The following is a 25,521-nucleotide window of genomic DNA, read 5'->3' as shown; positions in this document are numbered from 1 at the left end:
ACTAGCATGACAAGGAGTAACAAAAAGCCAGTCAAACATGGTAAATTGTTTTGTAAAATTGATGAACTGGTTAATACCCACGACCTTACCATTTATTGGAAAAAGGTAAGGGGTCATTCGAAACACCCTGGCGCTGATAAAGATGGGAACGATCTAGCAGATTCCCTCGCTAAGAAAGCAGCCATTGATGGTGAAATCTTCGATATCAATGACCTCATGGGAACTATCGAAGTAAATGTCACCACTAGGGGGCAGGCCCAAAAGGAGTCTCAACCCAGTATAGCAATGTGGAGTCAAGATTCTCCTAATGAGGATCTCATTGCGAGCCAAAAGGGGGATCCCGTTATTGGTTTGTTTTATAAACATATTGGAAGTCCACATGATTATCCCATCACCGTGGAAGACTGCAGTGACAACGAAGAATTACGTATTCTGATGAAAGGTGTGTCACAATTTTCATTACAGGATGGATTGCTGATACGAACCTCGAAAAATGGTATTACGCAGTGGGTAGTACCCGCAGCATATCGGGGTTTAATGTTACAACATGCTCACGATGCCCCAACAGCTGGTCATCGAGGAGAGAAAATAACGTATGAGTTATTAAGAGACTACGCTTACTGGCCACACATGTTACAGGATGTCAGGACATATTGTCAAGGGTGCTTGCTATGCCCTCAATTCCAGCCACAAGGTCCCACTCACAGGGCACCGCTGATGAAAAGAGGCATAGCTATGCCATGGTCAGACATCCAGATCGATTTTATTGGTCCAGTAACAACGTCCTCAAAAGGAAACCGGTATATGTTAACCGTAACATGCCTGTTCACTAAATGGGTAGAATGTCTACCAAGTAAAACATGCAGTTCCAGTGTGTGCGCATCACTGCTCATTAACCACATATTTTCCCGATTTGGTCTTCCACAGCGCATCGAATCCGATCGCGGAAGTCACTTCACCAGTGAAGTAATGACCAAAATGTGGGAAATCCTAGGGGTAAAACGGAAGCTACACATAGCTTACCGACCAGCCTCTAGTGGTGGAGTGGAGCGTTACAATCAATCCATTGTAAATATCCTGAAAAAATTTGTTAGCGAATCAGGTAAAGACTGGGACGTTAAGCTGCCACTAGTTCTTATGGCTATTAGAGCTACTCCAAGCGCAGCAACCAAACTTTCTCCATTTGAGATGCTCACAGGTAGAAAGATGGTGTTACCCCAGCATTTGCTTTACAAAACCACAGATCACAACTTGATGAATGCAACTACTGCACATCAATACGTGGAGAACTTACGAAAGCACCTCCAGCATGCCTTCGCATTTGCTCAAAGAAACATCGAAAGAGCCGCAGTCAGTACGAAAACGTACTATGACCTCAAAACTACCCAAAAGGAGTATCAGGTGGACGACAAAGTTTATCTGTATAATTTTGCCAGAGACCAGGTAAAGGAAAAGAAATTCCTCCCTTCATGGAAAGGTCCATATCCAATCACCGATAAGTTGTCCCCTGTAGTGTATAAGGTTAAGATCCCTAAGGGGGATGACTTTGTTGAAAGATGGGTACATATTAATCAACTGCGTATATGTCACCCTAGTTCACAATTGCGGAGAATTGAGCAATCTTGAAATGTGTCCTAACAAATTATTTTTCTCCTGACAGGTATACCTAATGATATATTTAATCTTCACTAGACACAAAGATTCCAATCCGGCGCAAAGATGCCCCACCTGATGATTGCCATCCTTTACGCAGTCCTAATCTTGGGGAAGAGTGCCGAGCCACGAATGATGCCAGATCCAGCATCCGTGATGTTACCGGATACCGCGGAGTTCATCATGACCAGATAGATGTTCCTATCCTAGAGGGTCCAGATGAGCCTAAACCCGCGATGTGTCGTTGAATGACGAGCTGATGTATCCGAGGTCCATTTGATGGAGATGCAAGTCTGATACCTGTTCCACACCAGATACTCACAGGAGTGAGTTATTCAAATCTTGAAGCAGATCCGGAAAATCCTTTTGTTTGAACCAAAGGCCAAAGCAGTTCATCGCTGTTACAATCGCTGTTTGCTACCTATGCAACAAGAGGAAACCTGTTTGTTTACATCCGGAGTATCATTTGCCAAGTTTATTTTTCTTGAAGCGTGAAACATGAACTTCAATGTGATGAAGACAATGTTTTAAAGTCCATTTTTCCCTTTCATGCTTGGATTACAAATACAAAACAAAGGTTATTCACAACGCATTCCCACAGGAATGAAGCAACGAAAAACGTTTAATAATCCTTGTTGTTCTTTCCAGAAAGTTCACACTTTGTGAAACGTTCTGGAAAAAAGGGGGATGTGTCGAGATTTCCATATGGCGGGATATCATTTTTCCAATAAACTGAACTGTGTATGATCAGATACACATAGACCTAATAATTTCCTTTCCTTAGGTTACAGAAGACAAAGACTTCTTAATGTAGGGTGATTATAGGTTAACATATACATTGATCATTGAGAAAGGCAGAGCATATTTTAATATGGCGATGTAATATTGCCATGCAAGGCTGACTTGTATGTGTCTCTAAAGGAAGGTCAGATGTTGAACAACAGGCAGTCAGCTGATGTGCTATTTGCAATGGGTAATCCCATTCACCTTACTGGGAACAATGATATCAGACCATTCTTTGTTTTAGGTCAAAACACTTGACAAGATAGCAAACAAGAGGAGTCTGAGTGACAATAGTGTGTTTAAAAATGGACTAATATCTGTATACAATGGCTCAAACCTGGCTACATTGAATGTGAAACCACAACCCATGCAAGGTTTCTATGCAATATTTGTGTTTCCAAAGTCCAGACACAAACACAAGGCTTAGGAAATACCTTTATTTTTCTTATAGCTGGGCAAACCAGTAACAATATGAAAATGTTATTGAAAATGTATACGTGTTAATATAAAGATTCCCTGAATGAATATATCCAGAATGGTATAGAAATGTTATATGGTTACCAGTGTTGTATATTAAACAATAATGTTAGAGATATAAAACCATGCTAACAAAAACAATGTTTTATATAAGGAGGTCCATGGTGGTTTTCAATATGCCACTATGATTTTGGATAAAATCCAATCTATCTTAAATATGGTAGAAAAGGTCACTGTATCCTGAATAATAACCAGTGATCCCATCCAGATCAGCTATCCATAAGATATGAAATGTTTATAACATTGATTTATTCACTGTTGGGGTATAATAAAACATGATTTTTGTCTTTAGTTTGCCAAATATCCCAGTAAGTCTGTGATTAGTTAGCCAACAGCACCTACAAAGGGTGAAAGCCAGTATTACACTTGGGTTAAAGATTAGTCACAGAAAGCTCCCATTGGTCACTCCCACTGCCCAGTGATAGGCTAGAAGATTTAATCTCCTGGGCAGGACCATAGGTAGTGAGGGGAATAAGATGAGAGGGGTCATTCAATGAAAGAGGATCAGACCATCAAGAGATCTGAGCAGACCAGGACATAGAGGATTCATGCCATCTGAACACAGCCACGCCTAAGAGGAACACGCCCAGAGGCCATCTTGGTGACTATACTTGAACCCAGTTCTGATTTTTCTTTTTAGTCATATGGCTTATCACAGCACGAATATCTGAACTTTTGATTTATTGACGATTGTCTTTCTTAAGTTTATAGTCATTTATAGCCAAAGGGAGTGCGTTCTTCCAGTGCACAGGAATTACTCATTCCATATATTTGATAAAACCCATTCAGTGGGTATATTTTTCTGTCGTTTAACACAACCAATAGTTCGAGAATCGCTGACTGTGAATGCCATAACTTGTTTTGGATAAAAGCGCTAGATACTTTAAGCTACCTCCTCTAGATATTTTGATACTTTGCCGCAGCATGTGCAAGCCACACCTAGCCAAATTTAGGACGACTCAATAGATATCTTATTCCAAAATTATATGTATTTTACCCGCTTGCTCTGTGTAGTATCACAGGCCAGCGGAGGTTAAAGTATAGACAGTGGGAAAATTCCTGTCATTTATAGTTGATTGCATAGCGATTGTGGGGCAACACCCAGTCGTCAGATCCACTGAGTCATCCTAAATTTGTTATATTGAATGGTATAGCTGACATCAGCCAGTTTATTTTGGGATAGCGCATTTTTGATTTTGGACTGCGCAATTTTGATTTTTGATAGCCACCATTTTGTTTTTGATAGCCACCATTTTGTTTTTGATAGCAGCCATTTTGATTTTGATAACAGCCATTTTGTTGTCGTTCAATTCATCCATTTTGTCTCCAGAGACCCTGTGGTAAATTGAGTAACAGGGCCGACGGCCATATTTGATGAGTCATAACTCTGCACTGTATTTGAGTTGACTGCTAATTGGTTTAAGCCTTTTGTATTGGTGAATAAGTATAATAACATTTTGATGTTTTACTGAAATTATTATCCAGCTCATTGCTTATTATAAGAATGACCTTATGAGTTTTGTTTTATATCAAAAGTGCAATATTATATTGTTTTGATATTGTAATATTTATTCGATATTAAATTGCTATTTTTATAAATTGGTCCACATTTATTTGCATGTTTAAACCAGTACTGTAAAACCTCGGAAAACAAGCTCACACAGTTAGGCGTATGTTTGTATTTTAGCTCCTCCTATTTTCCCAGGAGCATTACATTTACATTTTTGATTTTATATTTATTTTTAAACAAGTTATACAAACATTGACAAAACGCCCGACAACCAGCTGAGATCTGGGCACCTATACATTCAAAAGACTTTGTTGAGCCAACATTCAGGGCTCTGAGCTGCAGAGTTGTTTTGCCACAAATTGCTACACCCCCTCCTCTGCGGTCTCGTCTTCCCTCACTTAGGACTGAGTAATTGTATGGGATGGTTGCTTCCAATGTGGGGCCCGCATTGGCATCAATCCAGGTTTCAGTGATGCATGAAAAATCGCATGTCTGAATAAGGTCCGCAATAATGGCTGTCTTATTATTTATAGAGCGGGCATTGCAGAGCAATGCGGTGACTGCATGGGGCTTAGCATTGGCGACTGGGTTCACTGCCGGGGTGTTACTGCATCTCTGACTAGGGACATGGTAACTTCTGCTACTTTCAGCCTCTGATTTCCAGTACACATCACTGGAGATCGCTGGAAAGTTCTTTCCCTTGAATGGGCCTGGGTCCCTGAAGTTGGACTGAGTGAGTGTGGCATTTTTTATGGGCCTGGCCACCTTTTTTTCCTCTGTGCGTTTTATTTAAAATCCCTAGAGATTGCAGCAAATTAGCTTGTTTTTTCCCAATGTGAGATTCAGCTCTTGATGGCCTGAGAGATAGTAAGATGCTGGCTGTATAGATTAACATTGCTCTTTGGTAAGGAATGGGTTAAGTAAGCTCTTCCTTTGATTGTTGTTGTTTATCAGTGGGGGGTGGACAAAAGCAAACTGCTGGCCTTGTGAATCAAATAGGAGAGGTGTGAAAATTCCATTGATATGCAGAAATATGGGGCCTACTAAGGTTCACTTAGAAAGGCAATGGAGTCAATATAATTTCAGCCTCTGAATGCATTTAAGTATTTGTACAGTCTGCAAAAAACGGATTGCCAGCTGGAAGATATTACTGGTGTTTGGGGAAGGAGGATGAATTCCCTCACCTTGGGAAGAGGACTTGGGAAGGTAGGAGATCTGCTTGCTGTGTTGCCTGGACATGCTTTTTTGATGTGTTGGTTTGTTTGAAGCTGTGGACCTCATGAGTATCCTGGTGGAGAAATCCTATTCCATTGTGTGCCCTTGTAGGAGTAGAGAAGGCTTTTGTTTGTTTGTGTGGATTATCAGCTTCCCAATCCCATGCAGGACTCCAAAACCAAGGTCAGCTACACAGGACTTTGATGGTGAGTACAATCCAGCTTGTAATTTAGCCATCCATAATCTTCCACGTTTCCCAGAAGGTTCCAGTTGTAGCCAGAGATTTCATGGTGTGGAATCTCTAAGTATTTTTGTTCCTTTTGTGCATATATGTGATTAATGCTTCCCAGAGCCGAGACAAGATGTGGAGCAGGTAAAAAGAGAGGCTGCCATCTTGAGCGCGCTCAGTAAAAGTCAGCAAAACGACATTCTGCAGCAGAATTCAGAAGGTCATTGCTCTGGGGCTTGCTATACTTAATATAGCAAGTCCAGGGCTGGGAATGGGATTGACGTGTGCAGCGCTGCTCATTGGTCGTCAGGGCAAGGATCAACGTGTGCGGCGGTCTACTTCGTTCGCCAGATATCGAGAAAATAGGTTTTGCACACAAACCACATCTTGTCAGTCACGAGAGATCTCACACTCGTGAAAAGCCCTATTCATGTGCAGAGTGTGGGAAATGTTTGGCACAGAAATCAGACCTTGTCAAACATAAGAGATCTCATACTGATGAGGATATGGCGTTGGATAATTTCCGAGGATATTGTCAAGGGAGTAAAGAGCGGCAAGTAAAGGTAAGTATTAATAGTTAATTAAGATTATTAAAGGACTTGTCTCCTATGTTGCTGTCACTTACAGTAGGTAGTAGAAATCTAACAGAACCAATAACCTTTGGACTAGTCTATCTCCTCATGGGGGATTCCCAAGGTTGTTTATTTTCAAAAGCACTTAGAGAATGGTAGTTGCTTTGTCCAACTGCCAAAAAAGTATGCAGCAAGCAGGGAGGCAGGCCAGCATCATTGTATACATCGTTTTCAGGGAATGGCTTTATAAAGAATAAAAGCCTTACTGAGAATCCCCCATGAAGAGATGGACTAGTCCAAAACCTGTTGGTTCTGACAGATTTCTACTACCTACTATAAGCAACAGCAATATAGGAGAAAAGTAATTTATAGCTCATTTTACTCTGGAAAAAAACATACTTCTTATTTGTATGTGTTTACAAGTATTTTACGATTTTCACGATAGTGGTCTGTTAAGATTTTATGGAAATGTTCAGAGAGTGTAGGAAATGTTTTGTCGCTAAAGGAAACCTTGTCAAACATGAGAGAATTCACACTGGTGAGAAACTGAGAAACCACATTCATGTGCAGAGTGTGGGAAATGTTTTGCAGAGAAATTAGATCTAGTCAAACATAAGAGATTTCACACTGGTGAGAAGCCCTATTCATGTGCAGAGTGTGGGAAGTGTTTTGCACAGAAATATACCTTGTCAAACATAAGAGATTTCACATTGGTGAAAAGCCCTTTTCATGTACTGAGTGTGGGAATGGTTTTTGTACAGAAACCACATCTTGTCAGTCATGAGAGATCTCATACTTGTGATGAGCCCTAATTACGTTACGTGTAGAAATGTTTTGCACAGAAAAGAGACCTTGCCAAACATAAAAAAATCTCACACTGGTCAAAAGTCTTTTTCATGTACTGAGTGTGAGAAATGTTTTGTACAGAAACCACATCTTATCAGTCATGAGAAATCTCACACTGGTGAAAAGCCTTTTTCATGTACTAAGTGTGGGAAATTTTTTGTACAGAAACCACATCTGGTCAGTCATGAGAGATCGCACACTGGTGAAAATCCCTTTTCAAGTGCTGAGCGTGCGAAATGTTTTGCTCAGAAAACAGAGCTTGCTAAACATTGATTTAACCACATTTAAAAAACATTTTTTTACCCTTTGTACCTTTAAACTCGATTTTCTCAAAAACTTAAAAAAAAGTTCTTTTTGAAGAATTGTTCTCCTTAAAGGGCCACTGTCACGAAAATCTTAAAATTTAAAATATATGTAAACCTATATGTTTCTTCCAGAGTAAAATGAGCCATACATTACTTTTCTCCTATGTTGCTGTCACTTATAGTAAGTAGTAGAAATCTGACACAACCAGCAGGTTTTGGACTAGCCCATCTCCTCATGGGGGATTCTCAGGGTTCTTTTTGAAGAATTGTTCTCCTTAAGGGACCACTGTCACGAAAACCTTAAAATGTAAAATATATGTAAACCTATATGTTTCTTCCAGAGAAAAATGAGCCATACATTACTTTTCTCCTATGTTGCTGTCACTTATAGTAAGTAGTAGAAATCTGACACAACCAGCAGGTTTTGGACTAGCCCATCTCCTCATGGGGGATTCTCAGGGTTTTTTTTTATATTCAAAAGCACTTTGTGAATGGCAGTTGCTCCGTCCAATTGCCAAAAAAGTGTGCAGTGGTCATGGAGGCAGGCCAGCATCATTGTATAAATCTTTTTCAGGGAGTGTCTTTATAAAGAATAAAGGCCATGCTGAGAATCCCCTATGGAGAGATGAACTAGCCCAAAACCTGTTGGTAATGTCAGATTTCTACTACCTACTGTTGTATTTTAAATTTTTGAAGGACAACTGTAGTGAAAACAATATGGAGGCTGCCATAGTTATTGCCTTTTAAACAATACCAGTTGCCCGGCAGCCCTGCTGATCTATTAAGGTGCTGTAGTGTATGAATAACACCAGAAACAAGCATGCAGCTAATCTTGTCAGATCTGTTAATAATGTCAGAAACACCTGATCTGCTGCATGCTTGTTCAGGGGCTATGGCTAAAAGTATTAGATGCAGATGATCAGCAGGCCTGCCAGACAACTGGTATCGTTTAAAAGGAAATAAATATGGCAGCCTCCATATCCCTCTCGCTTGAGTTGTCCTTTAAGAGTTTCACCGCAATGAAATTTAACATACCCTGCACAATTTGTGATTCTAGCATGTAGGGGTACCTGTCCCACCTCTTTAACGCCTCGTCCCCGATGCATGCTGTTATAGCCTGAATGCGGAGCCCTGGCCACATTGGGCTCTGTACCAAGCTACACTAGTCCACATGCTCCGTGGTCTGTGTGTGTGTGGGTGGGGGGGCTAAAAGAGGGGGGTGACCAAGCCTCCCCCTCTTCCCCAAAGTCCTTGTCCAATCCAAGGACACAGGGGCTCTTCCCCACCGCAGGAAGAGGTGGGGGCCGATGATGCCCGGGAGGTATTATGGTGGCATCTAGGAGTCCCCCATAAGTAGGTGACCTGCAGATGCTCGCCCCCTCCCCAGGTGAAATGAGTATAGGGGTACTGAGTACACCTTACCCATTTCCACAAAGAGTTAACATGAAATAAAAACACGACGACGAGAAAAATCCTTTATTAAACTTAGAGTAGGTAGGTGGGTGCATAACCTTGGGTGCTAAGTGACCCCCGAAGTATAACAAGCAGGCCCATAGATCGGCTAGCGCACCAGGCTTCTCAAAAGCAAAAGCGGAAATATATCCTTCAAAGCATGTGTCAAAACACCATATAATGACAGTTGTTTCGGGGCCACGCAGGGTTCCCTTCTTCAGAACAGTGCAGACAAGGGCTGGGCCCTCCCACAACGTGGGCAGCTTAAGGGCCTGATGCTTATTGGGCGTTGCGGACACCCAAATTTCCCATCAATGTCAGTAATACAATGGGGCCTGTGGCGGCGCTGGAAAATAGTGTTATTTTCATACTTGTGCAGTGATTGGCGGAGGGAGGGGCTCTTTCACAGCGCGACGTTAAAGTGAACCTCCGGACTAAAAATCTACTCAGCAGAACTGAAAAGGCTTGGTGTTTCTTAAGCATCAGAACTTTGTTTTTCTTACCAAAGCATCATTTTTAGATGCATTTTTAGCTAAGCTCCACCCATCAAAGAAAAGTGTCCGGACTTTTGTTCCCTGTTGCTGTGCAAAGCATGATGGGATTTCCTATTTTGTTATTCACGTTGCCTAGCAACTGGGAGGGGTGATCAGCACACAGGACAGTTGGAACTGTGTCTCATGCTCCCTGTCACCTCCTTTCAACCAAACATTTGTCTGTTCTTTTAAAACAGTGTGGGTAAGAGATTATATTACCTATCTATTTTAATTAACATAACTAATGTAACTTAATGACAGTATGTTTGTTTAGGCTGAAGTTCCTCTTAAAAGTCGCACGTTATAAAATACTGTAACGCAGAGTAACGCACAGCAATGCAAAGTCTGTGCGACATTCACAGTGCACACGCTGCGTTGTGTGTAACAATATTTAGAAAGTGCTGCATGCTGTGTGTTTAGCAATGTATTTGCTGTGTTATGTGTGTTGCACATGCTCTGTCATTTTTTATTTTTTTTTAAATGTAATGCATGTGCCGTTTTTGTTCCATCAGTATGCGACGAAAACGGCACACCGAGAGACACATAACGCAGTGTAAAATAACGTCCAATTTTATAACCTACATGCGCTGCGTTAGAGGCACGTTGTGCGACTTAAACGGCGCATCAAACGCACCGTCCCGCTGTGAAAGAGGCCTTAAAGAGGAACTGTAACGACAAAACGGCCCCTGGGGGGTACTCACCTCGGGTGGGGGAAGCCTCAGGATCCTAATGAGGCTTCCCACGCCGTCCTGCGTCCCTCGGGGGTCTCGCTGTAGCCCTCCGTACAGCTGTGACGCAATATTTACCTTCCTGGCTCCTGCGCAGGCGCTCTGATGCCTCTCGGCGCCGAAGTAGGCGGAAATACCCGATCACCGTCGGGTCTGCTCTACTGCGCAGGCGCAAGTTTCCGGCGCCTGCGCAGTAGAGCGGACCCGACGGAGATCGGGTATTTCCGTCTATTTCCGTGCAGAAAGTCGCCACAGCGCCCCCGCTGGAGCCAGCAAAGGTAAATATTGAACTGACAGTCGGCACAGTCGCCGGCTGTTCGGAGGGCTGCGGCGAGACCCCCGTGGGACAGAGGACGGCGTGGGAAGCCTCATTAGGATCCGGAGGCTTCCCCCACCCGAGGTGAGTACCCCCCAGGGGAGGTTTTTAATGTTACAGAGTCTCTTTAAGGTTACACGTTGGTGGTGGGTGGTTAAGGTTAGGCATCATCAGAGGTTTAACTGTAGTAAAATATCGGTATTTAATACTGATATTTATAATAGTGAATACTATTGTCATATTCACTCTAATTCGAGTTCGTATTTAACATTATAGTCAAGGCTGTCGACTTTAGCAGTTATTAGAAAGCCCTCTATACATGATAGAATGCCCAAATTTGCACTCTGGATATGAATCAGTTTATAATTTAAATCAAAAATAGGCATTTATCCATAAAACTTAGTTCTGCTTTAAGTAGGGCATATTTTTCCTTCAAGGAGCATTATGTTATGTGCCTGTCTCTTTGCAATATATCCCATTTACCCAGATGTCCTATCAATTTAAATGTGTTTACTATTTTGGGAGCCGGTACTGGAAATCAATGTTGCAGTCTAGTTTGCAGCAATCTGATACATCTGAGCTGAAAGCAAAGGACACACTTAACTCGGAGTCTGGTGAATATCTCTTCTGATCTGAAGAAGGCTGGGGGGGGGGGGGGGGGGTTGCTTTGCTGCTAATTTTGTAAAAGGGACTGTTCTTTTTTTCTTCTTAAACAGTGGTTTCATTTTAAAAAATATCAAAATATTGTTTTAAAATGCAGTGAAGCTTCTATAAAAGTAGCTACAGTTGCTGTGTGTAGCAGAACTCATGGAGAAGCATGTGACAAATCCAATCAGATGATAGGTTTGTTAAGATGCCCATACACCAGGCGATGTATGAGCAGATCGACCAAGAGACAGATCTCTTTCTGATCAAATGTGATTGGAGAGGGGTCTGTTGCCTACCCATACACCGCAGGCCGATTCCCAATTAATTTCATGATGAAATCGTCCAGGAATTGGCATTGTGATGCCGCATCCGCCGCCTCGCTGCCCTGATGCTGTCCCCTGTAATATTCGATGTACTGACCCCCCCCCCAGTGCCCAGTGTACATTACCTGTCCCCCAGAGTTGCTCAAATCCGAATTCGGGAGATATTCTTCAAATAGTTCTATCCGGATATCCCCCAGTAAACCTGTGCGGCCTGAGCGGGAGGGGGGTCAATCTTACCTGTATTACGTCTTCTTCGGTGAGTCCCTGGCTTCTCCCACAATGCGTTCCATGCGCCGGTCGCGTGACTACAAACACTTCCTCCTTCAACCCAGAAGGAGGAAAAGTTTTAGTTACTGTAGTGACGTGACCACTGCTTGGACCGCATCGTGGGAGGCGCCAGGGACGGAACAAAGAAGACGTCATACAGGTAAGATTGACCCCCCTCCCCTCCCGCCCATGTTTACTAGGAGATATCCGGATAGGATTATCCGGGTATCTCCCGAATTCGGATTTGAGCAACTCTACTGTCAGCAAATGCTGCTTGTCCGTGGGTGTTGGAGTAACATGGGGGCGTGTCGCGTCACAAACGTGTCCTCATGTACACTGGCAACCCCGTGGGGCGCGTGTATGGACGGAGGACAGCACCCGGAGCCAGCGGCGGCTGTGGACAGGTAATATACAGTGTACTGGTCCCCGGTGGGGGGGGGGTAGCGTATGGGGTTTTGTCGCATGTGTCACTCATCCCGATATCGCTCGCCTCTCAACATCTTGCAGCATGTCTGAACGATTAATTTCGGCCCAAAATTGGTTGCATCGTCGATCGGGCATGCACTTGACAGCACCGATTTTCATCTGATTCGCTTATGATTGTATCGGATGGTCGCTTGGTCGACAAGTCGCCTGATGTATGGCTATCTTTAGTCTCTGATTTGACGATCGTGTGTCATGTTTATCTATGAGTTCTGCTATACAGCTCCGGGTGGCCCATGATGCAGAGTGAGGCAGGTTCCTCAGGCGGCAATAGGCCCTAGGGCGGCATCCTGACCCACCTTCTCCCTATCCGCGGCATCCTGCTCATGCACGCTCCCTCCACGTGGCCGCTCTGTTACTTTCCGAGCTGGCGGCAGCTGCGGGGAGGAGGAAGCAGGCAGGCACTGGGGGGCAGCAACTATACTAGCTACCTATACTAGGGAAGGGGGGGGGGGTGCATCCTCACAAGTTTGCCTCAGGTAGCAAAAAGTCTAGAACAGGTCCTGCTGCTACACATGAGCAACTTTACAAGTATCCTCACAGAGAGACAGCAGAGATAGCGCATGCATCACCTGATGCCAGAGCATGAGGGACACTAAATACTGGGAAACCATGACTCCCAACTGGCCCTTTTTCATAGGGACAGTCCCTTTTTGGACAGCAAGTCCCTCTGTCCCCCTTTCTTCCTCATTTGTCCCTCTTTCAGGACTCATGTACAAAACATGTTAAAACGGCTCCAAACTTTATTCCCATCTTTAAACTGATTTATTTCTTAATTTTAAATGTTAATATGAATAAAATCTAGCGATGATAGAAAGGACTGGTGTGGTTTGTATTCTAAAATTACATCTTTTGCGTATGAATTTTTAGCGGTAAGCATGGCGAAGGGAGTGGTGGGGGCGTGATTAGAGGTGTGGCAGGGGCGTGATCAGGGGTGTGGCAGGGGCGTGTCTTAAAGTGTCCCGCTTTCTCATCTCAAAAAGTTGGGAGGTATGGACAACAACCTACTACTGTTCCTGAGATTAAGAAGCGTAACTTACGCCCATTCAGTATAAAACATTCCCTCTGTAGTTTCAAAGAAAAGGGAAAGGGGGGGAGGGCAGGGATTGATCTTTTTCGGCTGAAGCTATACCCCACTTAGTGATACCCTAGTATGGCTGTTAGGAGGAAACTTGGACTGTGAGAGAGCTGTGCTTCCCTGCTGAGTGATAGCCTATCATAGCTGTTACCAGGGAAGAGTTGCTTTAAACTGACTGGGTGGGGGAGAGAGCTGTGCCTCCCTGCAGAGTGATAACCTATCATAGCTGTTACTAAAGAGGAGTTGATTTAAACTTACTTGGCAGGGGGAGGGTGTTATACTTTTCTACTGACTGATACCCTATCATAGCTGTTAGCAGGGAGGAGTAGCTTGACACTGACTAGGCGGGGAGGAGCCATGCCTACCTGCTGAGTGATAGTCTATCATAGCTTTTAGCAGGGAGGAGTGGCTACAGACTGACTGGGTGGGGGAGGGAGGGACATATGCCTCCATGCTGAGTGATAGCCTACCATGGCTGTTAGCAGGAAGGAGTGGCTAAAGACTGGCTGGGTGGGGGATGGAGATATGCCTCCATGCTAAGTGATAGCCTACCATGGCTGTTAGCAGTGATGAGTGGCTACAGACTGGCTGGGTGGGGGAGGGACATATGCCTTCATGCTGAGTGATAGCCTACCATGGCTGTTAGCAGGAAGGAGTGGCTACAGACTGGCTGGCTGGGGGAGGGAGGGAGATATGCCTCCATGCTGAGTGATAGCCGACTATGGCTGTTGGCATGGCTGTTAGCAGGGAGGAGTGGCTTCAGACTGACTGGGCGGGTGAGGAGCCATGCCTCCATGCTGAGTGATAGCCTATCATAGATGCTAGCAGGAAGGAGTGACTACAGACTGGCTGGGCGGGGGAGGGACATATGCCTCCATGCTGAGTGATAGCCTATCATAGCTGTTAGCAGGGATGAGTGGCTACAGACTGGCTGGGCAGGGGAGGGACATATGCCTTCATGCTGAGTGATAGCCTACCATGGCTGTTAGCAGTGATGAGTGGCTACAGACTGGCTGGGTGGGGGAGGGACATATGCCTTCATGCTGAGTGATAGCCTACCATGGCTGTTAGCAGGAAGGAGTGGCTACAGACTGGCTGGCTGGGGTAGGGAGGGAGATATGCCTCCATGCTGAGTGATAGCCGACTATGGCTGTTGGCATGGCGAAGTAGCTTCAGACTGACTGGGCGGGGGAGGAGCCATGCCTCCCCATTGCATGATAGCTTATCATAGCTGTTAGCAGAGGGGAATGGCTACAGATTGGCTGAGCAGAGGCTGGGGAAATGCCTCCATGCTGAGTGATAATCTATCATAGCTGTTAGCAGGAAGGAGTGGCTACAAACTGGCTGGGCAGGGGAGGGTGATATGCCTCCATGCTGAGTGATAGCCTATCATAGCTGTTAGCAGGGATCAGTGGCTACAGACTGGCTGGGAGGAGGAGGGACATATGCCTTCATGCTGAGTGATATCCTATCATGGTTGTTAGCAGGGAGGAGTGGCTACAGACTGACTGGGTGGGGGAGGAGCCATGCCTCCATGCTGAATGATATCCTATCATAGCTGTTAGCAGAAAGAAGTGGCTACAGACTGGCTGGGCATGGGAGGGAGATATGCCTCCATGCTGAGTGATAGCCTACCATGGCTGTTAGCAGGAAGGAGTGGCTACAGACTGGCTGGGTGGGGGAGGGACATATGCCTCCATGCTGAGTGATAGCCTATCATAGCTGTTAGCAGGAAGGAGTGGCTACAGACTGGCTGAGCAGGGGAGGGTGGCATGCCTCCATGCTGAGTGATAGTCTATCATAGATGCTAGCAGGAAGGAGTGGCTACAGACTGGCTGGGCGGGGGGAGGGTCATATGCCTCCATGCTGAGTGATAGCCTATCATAGATGCTAGCAGGGAGGGGTTGATACAGACTAAATCTGAGAGGGAGGCCACACCTCTGCTGAGTGATAGCCTATCATAATTGTTAGTAGGGAGGAGTGGCTTCAGACTGAGGAGTAGCCATGCCTCTCATCTGAGTGATAGCCTATCATAGCTATTAGTAGGGAGGCGTGGCTTCAGAATGTGAGGTGGATGGAGCCGTGCCACCCTGCTGAGTGATGGCCTACCATAGCTATTAAGGAGGGAGGAGCAATCCTGGAACTGAAAAATAAAAGTTAAAATAAACATACACACGTTATACTTACCTCCTGCATAGTCTACTCATTAGTCTGTCTTCTCTACAGTGTTCCGTTTGTCCACTATAATAGATGAAATTCTCTGTCCTCCATTTAAGAATGGTGCTGACCCTGGAACAGCTTCCGGGTTTGCACTTGTTAACCTTAAATTTTGATGAAAAGGCTGGCAGTGGCATATTTTTTAGTTGCAGGACATGCAGTACCCACTTATGTCAATATATCGCAATCACCTATTATTTGCAAAAATATCAACATTTATTGAACACTCCAATAAAAAAAAAAACACAAAATATAAAAAGCACATGGGATGGCCACCCCGTCACCACTCGTCAAACCCAAAACAACCTCACACCCAACAAACATCCGCCGGCATCTAACTCTAGTAATCAAATGAAAACGGACAGCTAAGGGTCAAAAGCTAGTTAAGCAGATGAAGGTATATGCATGGAAAAGGCCCAACAGGCTGCATAGCATACATAGAGTCTCCTCAAAGGACCATGATTGAAAAAGTCCTGTGCCCAAAGCCATCTCAAATGTCCTCGTGCTGGCAAATGAAACAAAGTCTGTCGGTGCAATGCACGTCACACAGCACCATGGATAGTGCAACAATCTACAGAAGTTTAGCAGCAGATTAGCAGCAAAGTCAGGGCAAGAGTGATATGCAGAAGCAGAATGCAGCGTGTATGCGCATAGCAGCGCTACACATTCAGAATGCAGATGCAATGTATAAAGCTTGTCTCACCATAACTTCTCATCACATAAGGTGCTCCTTCGTGAAAGTCCGCTTAATAGATCCAGATGTCCATATTCCACAGGTGGAATGGATGATAGCCAGTGGATGAATGAATGTGGCCTACAGGTCCAAGCAGTGGCGGTCACGGTCTAGAGGCCGGACGGCATGCACGGTGATGTATAGGACCCTTTTACAGACGTGTAGTGGATGCTGAGGTGAGAGTAGGGACGGCGTGGCGTCCCATGCTGAGACGTGCGGCTCCCCCGACGTTTCGCCGGCTTCCGGCATTCTCAATGGGGCATGGACCTTTAATTTTGCCCTCCTGAGTGTGGACAGTACATGTACAGAAGGCCTGTAAGGCTATTACATCTAAGTCCAGTTGGAACTGGAGGTGATCATTGTTAGGAGAAAAAAAGCCCAGTTTGCCCACCGAGTAGGGACACCAAGAGCCAAATATACAGTAGTGTAGTATGTACTGGTATTTGAAATGAGGTATGATAGAGTAATAGGCTGTACTCATAAAGCAGGGTTACCTCAAAGTCAACCACTGTATAGGCAGGTGGGGAGATTAGACCTGACCCCACACAGGGTCAAGCAGTCGCTCTCCGTAGATGAGGAAAAAAAGGGGGTACCAGCCCTCCACTAGGGGTGGACTTGATACAGCGTAGTATGGATACGGAGGTGCCAAAGGTATAAAAATATCTAAAAAGTTTAAAACATGAGGAGGCAGTGGTGGGTGGACTTACCTCCTCCAAGCAGACACACATTTCTCCTGTTTTTCATGCTTTTTGCTACAGTGTGTACCGTACTTTTCACTTAGAATTATTATGAAAAATATTTTTAATGGTAAAAATTAGGGAGAAAAGGTTAACTAATAATTTGATTATGTAGAGGTTGTGGTCTTAAAAGTGGGTGTTGTCTTAAAAGTGGGTGTTGTTAAACAGTATATTTTAATGTAATAGTTGCCACTGCATCCCAATTATTACATTTTCCCTGTGACATTTCCCCATTTGAACCATGGTACCCCTCCCTTAAACAGATTTACCTTGTAGCCTAGTGGCGTCCCCGTATGCTCCCCATGCAGGGCTGGCCAAGGTTCTTGAGCACCAGAAATTTCAAAGTGTATATCTATGTCTTTGTGGCTTGGATTAAAGGGGCACTATGACGAAAAATTGTAAAATTTTAAATATGTGCAAACATAAACAAATAAGAAGTACTTTTTTCCAGAGTAAAATGAGTCATAACTTACTTTTCTGCTATGTTGCTGTCACTTACAGTAGGTAGTCGAAATCGGACAGAAGTGACAGGTTTTGGACTAGCCCATCTTCTCATGGGGGGATTCTCAAGGATTTATTTACAGTATTTTCAAAAGCACTTAGTGAATGACAGTTGCTCTGTCCAACTGCCAAAAAACTGTGTAGCGAGCAGCGAAAGCTGGCCAGCATCATTGTTTAAATGCTTTTTAGGGAATATCTTTATAAAGTATAAAAGCCTTGCTGAAAATCCCCTATGAAGAGATGGACTAGTCCAAAACCGGTCGCTTCTGTCAGATTTCTACTGCCTACTGTAAGTGACTGCAACATAGGAGAAAAGTAATTTATGGCTCATTTTACTCTGCGAAAAAGTACTTCTTATTTGTTTATGTTTGCACAGGTTTTACATTTTACAATTTTACGCCATAGTGCCCCTTTAAGTCACAGAGGACGTAGCTTTACTGTAGTGGGAAAAAAAGTGGTTAAAGTATACATTATTTTGTCAATGTTTTTGCCCATTTTAAAATGTTTCCTCTCCTTGATTTACAGTCTGAAATGTATCAATGGTGGCGAGACTGGTGACATCTTTATTTCTGCCAGGTGATCTCTACGCAATGCTCATTACTGAGAGTTCGTTTCACAGAGGGAGATGCTGCTTACTTGGCAGTTGGAAAAAGCCGTTATTTCCCACAATGCAACTAGGTTCACAGACAGTAAACTGTCATGGCCATGGCCCTGACATCACACTGTGGGAGGGGTTTCACCAAAATATCAGCTATACAGATGTCTCTGATGATCTATTCGAGAAAAGGTAAAGATTTCTAGTGGGGAAAGGGGTATTGGCTTTTTACTGGGATGAAGTTCTAGGTTAACGATCCTCTTTAAATGCTTCAGGTGTCCTGTAGAGTATGGAGGACAAGTTTGTACCCCTCACGGGCATTCCTTGATGGTTACCCTTTCTAGTAACCATTATTTGAGAGTATAATGTTAAAGCAACAGGGACAGCCATATTATCCCAGGGAAAAAAAACAAATATATAAGTAGATAAATGCTTGTTCTACTTATAGAACATACTGTATGTATTGTTCTGTCCACGTTTTGATTTAAGTGAATGTTATATAGTAAATAAAGAAAAAACTGTTCCAGGCATTTTCCATCTTTACTGCCTCTGACTGAAATCTATCCTAATGTCATTTCCTCCCTTACTCTTTTTTGTCTCCTGGAAATTGCATTGTCATATCCAGCTTGCTTTATAAACTCATGTGAGCACAGCATAGATGGTCTTTCAGCAGTTTCTGCAGAGGGGTAAGGTATATTTCCCATCTCAGTCTTATGTCATACTGAACTGCCCTCAGCCAATCAGTGAGGAGCAGGGATGTGGGAGGGGAGATAACAAGCTTCCCTCTCCTCTGCAATGTGCCAGAAAGGAGCCAGGCTGACTGAGATAAGATTCATTACAGCAGAAACATTTATGATTATATTGGAATGCTTGCAATGCAGGATCAGGTTGTAGATTACATAATAAATAAAGAACAGTGGCTAAATGGAATTTGATTTTGTGGCAGACAACCCCCTCTTTAAATACATAACATATCGGGAACCCCATCACATATCTCACTTACTGTACGTCTTTCTGGCCATATCTGTACAGCTTCTAGTCACTTTTAACGCCCCCACCTCCCCCCTCGCCAGATCTAAACCCCCCCCCTCCCCCTGTTCTTTGCCAGCCTCCCTGCATTAGTCTAGTTTACTTCTATTATTAAAAGCAAATTCAGATCACAATTGACTTTTCATCTGTATAACAAGAGAGGAGATATTTACCCTGACAGCCTTTTCATTGTAGAGATTCATCTTCATAATGAAGTAGGCTGTCTGCGGAGAGAGAAGAGAGAGAGGGAGAGAGAAAAAAATTAAATAAAGAAGTGCAGTACGGGTTCCAGCAGCGACACACAGACAGGCCTCCTCTATTTTTACATATACGGGAGATAAGGAAGTCTATACATAATACATAACGCCGGTTTCACACATAGCAAAGTTTGTATCACGACGGCGGTCCGACTAATACATAATGCAGGCCTAACCGGAGAAATCTTTGGCAGTCAGAGACGGCGCTAATGGAGATGTATGATCATAAAGTGCTCTCCGCTGAATTTGATAATCAATGGGGCTCTGCTTAGGATAAAATAACAGTGCGAGAATATTCAGAAGTCGCGGTGACACGTAGCATTCGGTGATTTATACACCGGGGTTTCCAAAGCCCCCAAATCTCGCAGAAACATAAAAGGAATTCATATTTCAAGACGTCTGGTTTAATGAAAAATTCAGAGATAGGCCCTTCTACCTCCCTCGAATCCTTCAAGGAGACATACGCCGCTCCGAAAAGCCATCTCCGCCATCTGTACAAAACGTTATGTACTTAGCCGCCATCCGAGTAATCCTTGGGAATTTTCTTTCATTTAATATTCATTTTAACATCATAAAATCATAAATAATTAGTGTTATTTGAATTGCCGAGTCTGATCCAAAGCAAATTGTCTGTGGCGAGCAGCAGGCCTGGATTATTTATCAACAGGCTGGGCAATTAAGAAACAGTTGGCTGCAATATGTTATTTACCAAATGAAGACAATGATGCCGCGGCGCTACCTCGCCTATCTCTCCTTTTTATCCATTACGGGCGCGGTGGAGTCGTTCCTGGCGTTCAATCAAAGCGCCGGTTTAAATTCGAAATTAATGTGGCAATTTGTGGATGAGAAAAAAAATGATAAGAGAGGGGAAAACAAACAAACGTTAAAAAAGAAAAACAGACGGTAGGGAGATTGGGTGGTAGAAGTTTCAAAAAGTTCTCCACGGACCTGTTGGACCTTTAGATCTTTTGTAGCTGGTTTACTTGGGACAGAAGAAGGTTAAAGTGTACCCGAGGCGGTAGGTGACATGATGAGATAAACAAGAGTATTTACAGTACAAAACATTAATAACCAAGCTGTTTATTTTTCTTTATTTTGCTGCTTGAAAGAGTTTATTTCTAGGCATGGAAGTGACAGCTTCTGTCTTGTCAGTACCTTGTGGGGAATATAGTAAACATCACGGATAAACTAATTACAACCATAAAGGTTTTCCTGTCAGAATACAACTCTTGTGGGCAGGAGAGATAAAATACGTGAACTATTGACCTTTTTCTAACTCTCGGACACTTAAAGTGAACCTTCACTTACCTGGGGCTTCCCCCAGCCCTCTGCAGATGTCCTGTGCCGTCATCCCCCACCGTGACTCAGTTTCGTTTTCAGCAACTGGCCAGTCACAGAGCCAGTGAGCCTGCGCAGCTCTGGCCGCGTGCATCCTCAATCACGCTCCTGTCCCTGTGGCCTTCCTGCACATGAGCAGTACACAAAAAACGAAACTGAGCCACGGCGGCGGACCGGATGATCGGTGAGTGACGTTGCAGGCACAGGACGAATGCAGGGGGCTGGGGGAAGCATTAAAAATACCTTTTTTTTTTTAAAGACTCAGTTAAGGTTCCCTTTAATAGGCTGCCACTGATTAGAGACAGTAAAACATTCAACCTACTTTGTAAATTTTTAAATACAAAAGAAAACCATAGGATACCTAAAAGAGTAATTTTTACGAGGTCAAATATAATTGTTTCACCTCGGGTTCATTTAGAAGATACCTGTAGCCACCCAAAAAAATAAATAAATTACATACTCACCTAAGAAGAGTGACGGCTATGGATCCTATGGAGTCTTCCTAGTCCTCTCTCGGGCTTCTCGTTGCCTCCCTGCACCCCAATCAATCTTCCTGCCGGCTGCATCTTCAGGTCTCCTCGGAAGGCTGTGCGTGCCCAATATGGAGTCACACATCTTCGAAAGCACTCAGAAACTCGATTACTTCAAAGCTTTCAACAGCTAAGTGCAACGGGGGTCCAGGGGTGGAATAAGGGGACACAGAGGTAACCGAGAAGGCTCTAAAAGACACAGAGCCTTCCCTCCTCTTAGATGAGTATGTAACTTTGTTTTCTTTTAGCAGCCTACAGCTACCCTTTAAGCCAATAAACCTGATATATTTAATTTTCTAACTTGAGCTAAACCTGAACCAGTGACTTAAATAGGAGACCATGGACCCAGTGCAAATAATGAAGTGGGGGTCTCCCCCCAGTATAGTCACATTGCCTCTCCGACCAAGTTGCATAAAAGTGGTTGCAGCCAGTGTGGAGGTGTTGCAGTAAAGAAGATACCTCTCCAAATGCCACACTGCCTTTTATTTGAATGGAACTGAACCGATTTACAATTACCACTGGCACAATGGCATTGACCAATCACATAGACTTGACTCTTCTTTGTTTCAGGACGGGCTTCAGGTGATCGCAGCAATGGGGAGTTTGGCACTGGACTCTTTCTCTGGTTGAGTATTTGAGTGCTTGTCTGAGGTGGAGGCGGGTAGTATTAGGTGCCATGAATGGAGAGGCTGGGACATGGAGGGGAAAATATTTTATGTATCACTTTTTCCTCTGAGCATGAGCAACTTTGTACTACCGGGCATGCATGGCGCATACTTGCGTTTGTCCAGTACTGAAGCTCGTAAGTGAACAGGAGTCCACGAAGAAGAGTGTCTCAGGCAGCACCAGTGGTCTTGAAGAGGGTATGGGAAGCCTCTGGATCACCCAGACTACTAAGGAAAGTATTAAACTTTTATCCTTTTTACCCACAGAGTTGCTTTAACCATTCCCAATACACTGTCGGACTTGGTCCAGCAATGGATTGTTCTCTCCAGCTCCAGATGTTGGACATCGTCCTATGAGGAGCAATATGACTTCCACTGGAGATGCCCTAAGTCCTACACTTTGATCACCGCTGGCCCCACAATAGTAATATTACATGAGTGAATGTAGGCTCTCTGGTGCAAGCGCCGCTACTGTTTCCAGTCCGGCACGGTGCCAGGCCCCTCTTCTTGAAGTGTTGGACAAGGCCAGCACCATGCCGCACCATGAAATGATGCAGCAGCGCGTGCATTATGAGGGGGAGCTACAGTGTGCAAGCAAGCGCTGGCCCTGACTCCCCCCCCCCCCACTGATGGATGGGTCATCTGCAAGGAGGTGTAGAGACCACACTGACACCCACTGCAGAAGCACAGACAGATCACCGACATCTCTAGAGGTGGCCATACATCTAGTGATGATGGGGAGATTCAACCAAGAGACAAATCTCTCTCTGATCGAATCTGATTAGAGAGAGATCTGATGGCTGCCCATACAACAGAGGCCATTTCCCTATCAATTTTTGCATGAAATCTCTCAGGAATTGTCTGAGTCGGGCGCTACGCCGTTGCCCCCCCTAGTGTATAAACGTGGCCCCCCTCCATGTTCATTTACGCATCATCTGTCCTATGTTGCCCACCAAGCAGTGCCCATCAGTCATTGGAATCAACAACTCCTCGGCTAGTGCTATACATGCCGCCAGCGTATAGCACATGGCGCGTGTGTGACGTCTCCCACCCACCATGCCAGCGGTGTGTATAACGCTAACAAAAGAGCTAAGGGGGATTCCAAAGATGAATGGGCATCACAGGGTCGGTGACACAGAACAGGTAATGTATAAATGCAAACATGGGGGGGGGGGGCACATTTATACACTGGGGGGCAGTGCTGGGGGTTTTGTCCCAATTATCGGCCATCCCAATATCACTCGCTCTTCGCGCCATGCACCCAATCAATCATGACGGTCTGACATCTTGCAGCACATCTGATCAATACATGCAGCCAATTTCGGCCCGAAATTGGTTGCATCATCGATCGGGCATGCTCTTGGCAGCACCAATTTTCATCTGATTTAATAATTATCGAATCAGATGGTCAATTAGCAGCCAAGTTGAGAGATGAGTGGCTGGAGGGACGGAGGTTTGGAAATGCGGGTGATCTGTTGAGTGGATTGGAAAGGGTTTCAATGCAGTGGTCCCAAGGGCAAGAAATGAGAAAAAAAAACTCTACAACTGTGCCTTAGACACTAATCCCTTTTCGCTCTATTAACGGTTTAGTATTTATATAGCACCGACATTTTCCGCAGCACTGAGTATATTGTCTTATCACGTAAAGGATACCAGAGGTGACTTGATGAGATAGACATGGGTATGTACAGTGCCTAGCACACAAATAATTATGCTGGGTGCCTTTTTTCCTTTCTCTACCTGAAAGAGTTACATTTCAGGTATGTAAGTGGCTGACTCAGTCCTGACTCAGACAGGAAGGGACTACAGTGTGACCCTCACTGATAAGAAATTCCAACTATAAAACACTTTCCTAGCAGAAAATGGCTTCTGAGAGCAAGAAGGAGGTAAAAAGGGGAATTTCTTATCAGTGAGGGTCACACTGTAGTCACTTCCTGTCTGAATCAGGACTGAGTCAGCCACTTACATACCTGATATTTAACTCTTTCAGGCAGAGAAAGAAAAAAAAGGAACACAGCATAGTTATTTGTGTGCTTGGCACTGTACATACACATGTCTATCTCATCATGTCACATGTCACTTTGGGTATCCTTTAACTGGCCCTCAAAGGATCTCACAATCTAATCCCTACCACAGTCATATGTAGACAACAATATATACACTACATGATACATACATACATACATATGTATGTATCATGTAGTGTATGTATCATAGTCTAGGGCCAATTTAGGGGGAAACCAATTAACTTATCTGTATGTTTTTGGGATGTGGGAGGAAACCAGACTGCCCGGAGAAACCCCACACAGGGGAGAACATACAAACTCCGTGCAAATAGTGCTAACCACTATGCCACTGTGCTGCTCTATTCAAACCAAATATAAAAAAAACAAAACAAATAACAATGGGCTTGAAAGTTCTGGCCAGTATTACTGCCAGATATGAATGCGCATTTCTCCTACAAAGAATAATTGGCTATAAAGGCATTATGCTGCCAGCGTTCAGCCTGAAATCTCCCTAAATATACTACATTTGATTTTTTTTTTCAGGTTCCCCTACTGTTAACAGATAGATATCGGTCTCGGGTGATAGCTGGTTAGCTTAATTCATTGCGGTGTCTAATTCCGCTAACATGTTTTAGCGATTGGAACACTATCATATACATACCCCTATCAGGACTTCCAGGAAAACGAATGACTAATCTAAGCCAGGCTGATCTATGTCCTCATCTGCAGAGTGATTGAGGGCTGGCCTGGATTGGCTGCATCCTCTGGATAACCAGGAGTAATTTATGGGGCAGATCAGGGGGAACTTATTAAAAAGGCAGAGAAGGGTGATAAGCCTTGTTTACTGGGCGGAAAGGAGGCAGATAAACCTAAACGTAGATCTACGCGGCCGAAATTAAAGAACATGCAAATATTGGCATGCAGGCTTCGGAAATAAAGAATTTACAGTCACCGAGCACACAGGCTGGCATGGAGAATAGAGACGTCTTAGGGAAAGGTGGCGGCGAATAGGAGAGAGACGCGTGGAATGCATTTTTACCGATTATAATGTGATTAATGTTATATTGCTTCCTTCAGGCCGTATACCAGGCGTTGGGTATTCATCTATTCAGAGATGTCCCCTTCCAGAAATCTTTAAAATCAAGACTGGAGACTTATCTGTTTACACACACACACATTTGATTAATGCCCGGCCAATCGCGTGACATTCCAGACTGGCCAGCTCACTCTACGCTCCGCCACGCTCTACATTTTAATAGCATGTTTCTGGTTTCAGCTTCCGTTGAGGAACTTCAGGTTTGGCGCCTGGAGGCAATCTATACTTTTCTCAAAATTAGATATGGATACTGTTGAATGTGATCAGCCTATTAAGAGGCTTTGCTGCTATAGGTCACTTTTTAAAAGGAAACTCTGCTGCTGTTGGGAAATAGTTATT

At 44.1% G+C, this 25,521-nt stretch overlaps 1 protein-coding gene across 2 annotated transcripts in view; it reads right to left on the bottom strand.

Annotated features, from left to right (window-relative positions):
- The window catches only part of SPATA17 (spermatogenesis associated 17), a 262,006-nt gene that overhangs the window by 204,956 nt on the left and 31,529 nt on the right, over positions 1-25,521 (bottom strand). For both annotated transcript variants that reach the window (XM_068232905.1, XM_068232904.1), the window contains exon 4: positions 19,464-19,514. In XM_068232905.1, coding sequence (XP_068089006.1) covers positions 19,464-19,514 — 51 coding nt within the window. The remainder of the gene's footprint in view (positions 1-19,463; positions 19,515-25,521) is intronic.

Source organism: Hyperolius riggenbachi, chromosome 4 (assembly GCF_040937935.1).
Source record: "Hyperolius riggenbachi isolate aHypRig1 chromosome 4, aHypRig1.pri, whole genome shotgun sequence".
NCBI lineage: Eukaryota > Metazoa > Chordata > Amphibia > Anura > Hyperoliidae > Hyperolius > Hyperolius riggenbachi.
Note: the sequence above shows the minus strand (reverse complement) of the source record. Positions and strands in the feature narration are given on the sequence as shown.